This window comes from Prosopis cineraria, unplaced genomic scaffold (genome assembly GCF_029017545.1).
Source record: "Prosopis cineraria cultivar Desert tree isolate PC_DT_omini unplaced genomic scaffold, ASM2901754v1 PC3, whole genome shotgun sequence".
Taxonomy (NCBI): Eukaryota; Viridiplantae; Streptophyta; class Magnoliopsida; order Fabales; family Fabaceae; genus Prosopis; species Prosopis cineraria.
The window spans coordinates 6,785,155-6,792,511 of NW_026555334.1; the positions used below are offsets into that span (position 1 = coordinate 6,785,155).

General features: G+C 36.2%; 1 protein-coding gene across 4 annotated transcripts; it reads right to left on the reverse strand.

The window, feature by feature from the left end:
* Positions 1-322: 322 nt before the first annotated feature.
* On the reverse strand, positions 323-7,148 carry LOC129307442 (uncharacterized). Of its 4 annotated transcripts, none has more exons than XM_054948405.1 (10): positions 6,995-7,148; positions 5,503-5,573; positions 5,245-5,399; positions 4,026-4,313; positions 3,666-3,792; positions 2,961-3,068; positions 2,742-2,844; positions 2,534-2,659; positions 891-1,078; positions 323-773 (listed from the first exon to the last, which is right to left on the reverse strand). In XM_054948405.1, the coding sequence occupies exons 2-10, from the start codon at positions 5,553-5,555 to the stop codon at positions 677-679; spliced, it is 1,245 nt and encodes a 414-aa protein (XP_054804380.1). In that variant the 5' UTR covers positions 5,556-5,573; positions 6,995-7,148; the 3' UTR covers positions 323-676. The 4 variants fall into 4 exon arrangements, with proteins under 4 accessions (XP_054804380.1, XP_054804377.1, XP_054804378.1 ...); XM_054948402.1 differs by having other exon boundaries at positions 3,666-3,795; XM_054948403.1 differs by having other exon boundaries at positions 3,666-3,795; positions 6,916-7,135.
* Between the last annotated feature and the right edge of the window lie 209 nt (positions 7,149-7,357).

A 7,357-nucleotide genomic window follows, 5' to 3' on the forward strand; every position in this document is an offset into this window, starting at 1 on the left:
GACAACTTGGCAAAAGAAAATACCAATGGCTTTGCAGCCTAATAGCATGCAAGTTCCCCTATCAGTGACAGGCCATGGGTTCAATTATCACTTATAATCTCAGGCCAATAGTACCTACCTCCCTAAATTTCAAACAAAAAAAAAAAAAAACCGAGAGAGAGAGAGAGAGAGAACACACTAAGCAAAGGATTTGCCAAGTTGTCAATAGACCTTATGGTATTTAAATGTATTGTATAAGACTTATCTATAACTCTTTCCCAGAATTTTGGGGGTTCAAAAATTGGGAGCGGGGAGGCATATGAATAATGACTCGTAACAGAGATTACCAGAAAACATAATTTTATGGCTTGATTGTCAAAAGCCATGTGAATATTGACTCATAATAACAGAAGTTACATCCTTGGTTAAAATTCTATTGAGTAGAACTAGTTATCAACCACCACCGTCCAAGAGAAAGGCCAGTTCCTATACATTACTAATGAGTTAAATGTCTTGGCGCTTTCCAAAAAGCCCTATATAGGATTACATTCTTCTTCTGATCTTAGCAAAACAGCAACTCTAAAAAATTCCCAGTTTTAAAAAATGTGTGCTAATGCTTCTTCAGTACAATCACCCCTCAAGATTGATTAACAGCTGCAGACCTATATTAATTAGTTACCAAATTAAGGGTAAAAACTCAACTCCCAGCAATAGTTCCTCCTTTCACCACCAAATCATCAGCAGAGTAATAATCAGCTATGAGCCGGTACATGTATGATGGGTTGTGGCCACCTCTGAAAAAGTAATTTCCATACGAGAAAATGCACAAGGAAACTGAGTATAATAGTTTGCAAGAGCTAATGATAGGGGAAAGCCAAAAAGATTCTTTACTGAAACCCAGCTCAACTTACGTGTCAGTAATGAAGAGACTAACAAGCTTTGGATCCACATAATCAAATGTTGGATTAACAACATGAAGAGAACCCGCACCACTTGGCGAATCCATACAATCTGAAAATTCCCCAAAGTCAAGCAGCTCAGAAGGAGACCTCAGCTCATTCAGCGAGACCTCAGGATCATGAGGATACAAAGGGCACAACTGTCAAAAAGAGAGCAGTTTTTAATCACCATAATCATGAAGCAAATCACAACCCAGTTATATAACCAGACTATGGCATTATAGACTGCCTACTATTAATATACAGAAACCCAGGGATTCATCGAAGCAATTGTAATAGCATTGTATCAAGAAGCAACATCCTAACTGAATCAATGACTAGGAGGCAGCTTTACCATTCTCAACATACGAAACGTTATTACTTATTCAATTCCAAATATCAAGGTCAAAAGTTTTCTGATACAGACTCCCAAATCATCAGTTATTTACTGGTTGTCTTCCAGATCAGTCACATACTGTGCATTAAGCCATCTTGCAAGTCTAGATTATGACCAGAGTGTGATGGAACATGGCCAGAACCCCTAATAGCCAGAGACACCAAATGAGGAAATGCAGTACTCCATTAATTGAATGTAACCCACCCAGCAAAGACTATGTAAACCAAGTGGTGTCAGAATAGCAGCAAATATCAACTAATATTTTTCCATAACATTAATATCAAAACAAGAAGCTGTTATACTAGTCTATTTGTAAACGTGCTAGTGTCCAGCAATCATATTAACCAGTTGGGCCATATACTTTAGCATGAGCATTTTAAATTTAAGACAGTAACCCCACTTCTCCTGTCAACAGAATAAGCATGCCTGAAAGCTAGAAATTGAAATGTTTCCAACAGAAAACATGTTAGATATGGTTTAGCCAAATTGAAGTATCACCATTACAACCCACTTATATTAAACGTTTTACTTCAAACCATTTCAAGCTTCATAAGAGGAGGCAGATAAAAGAGCATTCTTAAAGTGATCATAAAGTTTCTTAGTATTAGATTTTATGATCAGTGCATGAAAAGTACACAATTCCATAACTCAGCATGAGGCTAGAGATGGAAGAAAGAAAATATGAAATACAACATTTGACAATATAATTATTTGGTGATCATCTAGTTTCTTTGCTTGTTTTGATATTCCCAATTTATCAGTATTGACAATTATTCAATCAAATAACTTGCAGAGACAGTGATCAAAGAGCTTTTTTCTACAGAAACATCAGTCAAAGAATTATGCAAACCTCTCATACTCTGGAAAGAACTAGGAGGCATTAGCAAAATTTAAATTAAGAAAGCATAAAAGTAAATCCAACTATTAAGGGCAAAAAAATAAAAATAAAAAATCCAACCATTGAATGGATCTTGGTTTTCAGCTAAAAATGGACAGGAATTAAAAATATAAAACTACTATCCCAGTTCAAGTCCTTGTACAAACAATTATTCACATACGTCCCTTATACTGGTATGGCAGTCAAGTGGTCTCCTATTTCAAATATTAAACAGAGAAAGACAAGAAATATGAAAAGACATCAAAAGTGAAAAGTCATTAGGACTTTATTTGCTTTAATGTAACAAGATGCAAAGATGGATATAATATTCTAACAATTCACCTTGTGACTCCCAGCAAGTACAACAAAAGGAACAGCATGCCTTTGAGCTGCAAGTGCAACCATATTCAACCCAACAGGGGCAATAACTCCTCCATTAGCCATGACAGCATGAGCTCCAACTATAACCTACATAATGTTAAATTCAAAATCAGTTTAAATTTAATGTAAAAGATTCTACTCCAGACATAGAACAAGAATTTACAAGTACCATGTTTACTCGGGATATCATGGCAAAAACTGCAGAATCAGTTATTACTGTGGTTTGTAAGCCTCTTGCTGCCAAATCTTTTGCAAGGAGATGCCCCTTGTATCTGATTGCCCATACATTCAGCACTATTTAATCTTATAAATACTACATATAAATCCCTATTGCTAAAAAAGCAGGTGGCATAATCCTAGCAAATGTTAGTTAGCAACTGCTACCAACCTTGGGGCACCCTCAGCAACAAAGACCCGAAATGATCTCTTCTTCTCCTTTGCAGCACAAAGAAACTCCAGCACTGTTCTTGAACTCCCTAGCGTTAGTATTACCTCACTGAAAAGCATGCAATCAGCTGTGTAAGAAATGAGGAAAAGTAACAGCTTGCCATGACATAACAGCAAGTCAATTTTTTTAATTCATTTTAAATAAATTACTTGAATGAATAAAAATAAAAATAAATAATTTTTTAATATTCATAATTAAGAGGTAAGGGAAGTTAAATAATTTCACTCTATCTGTATATCAATAACCACCTATGTTAATTTAAACTTTTGTTTACTAATTGATATGCTTTTGGATCTTAAGTATCATTTACAGATCGAAAACTTAAGATTGAATCAGTTGAAGTTGCCATTCGCTTCCCTTATTTAACATATATTAGTACAAGAAAAGAATTTTATAATAGAATGCATTAACTCAGAAATTTCCTTCATTTTAATTCTAATATATATGACACTAACACATTCAATCTATAACTTAAGACCCTAGATTATCTAGAAAACATTCAATGTATTTTTCACCAGCTAATTAAAGCTTGATGGAAGCAAATATTGCTCCTACTAACATGTTTTCAACCAACATGGACTTAGAGAATAGCAGGGAAATCTAAAAATATTAACATCCTCTTAGAGCATTTAGGGGAAGAAGTACTTGTGATGTATGTGTTCTACAGCCTGCTCCGCTATTTGTTCATGGCAAGTGGCAATATCTTGAATAAGATCATTGACAGCTTCAATGACATCGTGTTTCAGCTTCCGACCTCGGGAACCTTTGTCAGCTGCTGCAAGAGAATTAAAAAACAATTACTAAACTTAAATAGAAGACACAGGCAATTATCATAAAATGACACATGACAGCATGGACTCAATGTTTAATCACATCAGTGCCAGTGACTTTTACAGGCAAATAAATCATCTAGTAGCATGGATCCAAGTTATGGCATTCTTATATCATGATAGACTCAATAACTAAATGAGGATATAACATTCTCATAGTCTCATGTCATCTCACATCTACTTTTTCCTTCAGATTCACCCCCTGAAGAAGATGCGTGTGGAATGGCAGCTGAATTAGGCACATCCTCTAGAAGAGTTTGCAATGATGGTGGACGCAAAGTGCTTCTTGCAGCAGCGGCAACAGCAGCTGCAGATAGAACAGGATGATCATCTCGATCCACATCATCTTCATCATCGCTTTCTGCTGATATTCCCAAACCAGCAATAGCATCCGTTGCAAGGGAAAGATGTTCCTCCCTTATAATGTGCAAAACTCGCCTTACAATATTACCCACAGCTAGCTCTGCAATTACAAACATACCATCTAATGATAGGAAAACAAGATATAAATATGCAAAATTAATAATAAAAGCTTGCTGGTAGCAGTGGGCTTTGGGGAACACTGGCTTGGGAATCCATGGTGTTACAAGCATAAGTCTAAAGAGAGAATCCATCCCTAAAGACCTGCCTATTGGTGGGACAGCCCCTCATACTTATAAACCCCACTCAACTTGTGAGGCTTCCCAATGTGAGACTCATGACAATGCTAGCCCCTTTGAAAGCCGACGTCCTCAATAGCTCCACTCCACAGTACTTCACTTGGTTTTCTACCAGTGAGAACACTCCATGGGTAGCCTTTTCTGTGACACCGGTCTCTTAATAAAAGGAGTAGCATTATGAGTACGAGTCCAAAGAGAGAACCCATCCCAAAAAACTAGCCTATTGGTGGGAGAACTCCTCATACTTATAAATTCTACTCAACTTATGAGGTTTCCTGATGTAGGACTTATGATACATGATTTAGGCCAAGATGGCTCCACTACCAAAAAGTTTAGGGAATGCATAAGCCCAACTATCCTCAATCAATAGATAATGAGTAATATACTCTCTAGAACATACATGTAAATTAGTAAAAACCAAATAAGGACCAACCACATGTTCACTACGTAGCTGGAGTCAATTAACAGAAGATGCCAAGGATGGTGACCATCTATTACCACCCTTGAGGCAATCCAAAAAAAAAAACAAAGACAATTTATGCACATTACAAAAGATTCACATACACCGCACATACACAATATGATGATCTAAAAAAGCATCTAGAAGACATGATTCAACTTACACAAGCAATCAGGTGGAAAAAATACCCAATGCATGCTAATCTGGAATAAAAATTGTGGTCAAGACATGAACAAAGCATGCAAACTTTCGAAGGAAACTATTTTTTAGCATACCAACAGGATTTGCAGCAATGAGCTGCTCCCCCACAGCTCTTACTGCATCAATCAGAGCTCCAGCCTGATTTGTGTGAGGCACCCGCTGTTGAGAAATCACAGACCGAAGCACTTCTGCTGTCTGCTTTGCTGTGGCCTGAGAGCCTTCAATTTTACTACACCACATAATACAATACAGAAATGAGTTCTCAGTCCCACAAGATTGTATCTAAATCTTTTCTCATTCAACTCTATCAGTGATAGTGAAGAAAAATATACCGTTTCTTAAGTTGATTCAAGAAATCACTAGCAAGGGACTGAACATCAGGCATTGTGATACCTGATTATACCTGAAACAAAGAAAATGTCAGGGCCCTATATAGCTAGAGAGTGAGGGTATGCTTTAGTATCATAACAAATGAAGGGTCTTCATTTCTAGGATTGTAAGCCACTCTGGTTGTTTCACCAAGATTTCTCAACAACCAAACATCGAAGGAAAACATAATAGGCAAACTACTATTTCAGGCTTTCAGCTAAGTGTCGAAATCATACCTTACCTGAAATTACTGCATGACACTCTGTGAGCACTAGCACTACTTGTTTTGCCCAAAAAAAAAATGAAGAAAATTCAAAATCGACCAGAAAAATGGGGACAATGTCTTCATGCAGCTGTATAGTTGCAGGATTGCAGCTTTGATTTGGGATTAGAGTTCCAAATTTATGAGAAATGATTCAACATTTCAGACAGCAATTTTAATACAACCCTGATAAAAATCCTTCATTTTCTTGGGGCAAAATAGTCCTTTGGTAATATATTTCATAGAGAAAAACTTGGAGCAGTTTATATTTTTACTTTTATAAATGTATGAGGGTGAACACAAACTGGGCTGTGCTAGATTGACTATCAACCCAATGCCCAGCCCAAATGGAGCTTGGGTTCCTGGTCATGCCTGGAAAAACCAAGGATAAGACCAAATCAATCCAAACCAATCCAAACTGAGCTCGGGTTTAGGACTATTGTAACCTTTTCTTTTATTTTGTACAATTTGACCCAAAAGATGAACACAATTTTTGCACATAATAAGACCAAATGCTGAACCTAACCATAGTTCATTAATTCACCAATCTACAGCAAGGCGCAAGCATACCAAATATGTAATGATTTTGTACAATACCGTTATATGCTATTCTACTGCGTTTGAACACACACATACAGGTTAGGCTGTATATAAAGTGATGCCATCAATATAGGAGGACCTATATTACACTCAGTGGGGGCAGAAATCTTTGAGATAAGCATAGTTGATACAATACCCTTTTAATTTTTGTTACAGATACTTCTACACAACTCGAGCCAAATCATTTCCAAAATCATACATCACAAATACCTTGAGAATTTTCTGAATTGATGATAATATAAAAAGATTAATAAGCAGAATGCCAATACACAACAAATCCAACATTGCAAAAGAACACAATCAAAATCATACAAGTCGCTAGTAATCAAAATGAACAGGGGATAAGTATAATATCGAATTACACAGCATTCAAGCAAAAACTAGAATCCAAAAATACATAAATAAATAAACTCAATCTGTAAATATTCCCAAATTCAAAAGCGTCAACATTCAAATGATTACACAACAGATTCAAAGCCAACTTAAAATGAATTTAAAGCAAAGCAAGAACAACCACGCCGGGAACAGATGACGCCGGGGACAAATTCAAATCTAAATTCAAAGCCAGATTGAACAAATCGATGTCACCGGACCGAGAACAACCACGCAGGGCTGACGACAGTGGACGGCGTCCAACGCAGTGTAGAATGCTTGTTGCTCGTCGGGGGAAGTGAATCCGCTACTCACGAGATGGGGTTTGGTTGGGGTTATGGTTGGTGAGTTTGCTACTGAGAACCGAACAAGTGATTGAATCGGTTAAGCTAGTAGTTTAGAGGTGAGTTGTTTAATTAACTAGAATAATATCCACCACGATTAAAATAATATAGTTTAATTAAATATAAAAAACATATTCACATAAAAAACTATAATATTTAAATAAAAATTATTAATTCTTAAGTAAATGAAAAATTTATTTATAAAATTTTATGTATGCCTTATAAAAATAATAATTATAA

What these genes read in the sequence shown, in the direction of transcription:
- LOC129307442 (XM_054948402.1), bottom strand. Translation starts at nt 5,555, where the DNA reads ATGCCTGATGTTCAGTCCCTTGCTAGTGATTTCTTGAATCAACTTAAG. An exon ending in ATCTGAAGGAAAAAGTAGAT is followed by an intron (nt 3,796 to 4,025) that starts GTGAGATGACAT and finishes ATTCTCTTGCAG; the next exon opens with CAGCTGACAAAGGTTCCCGA. An exon ending in TACTTGCTGGGAGTCACAAG is followed by an intron (nt 1,079 to 2,533) that starts GTGAATTGTTAG and finishes TCTTTTTGACAG; the next exon opens with TTGTGCCCTTTGTATCCTCA.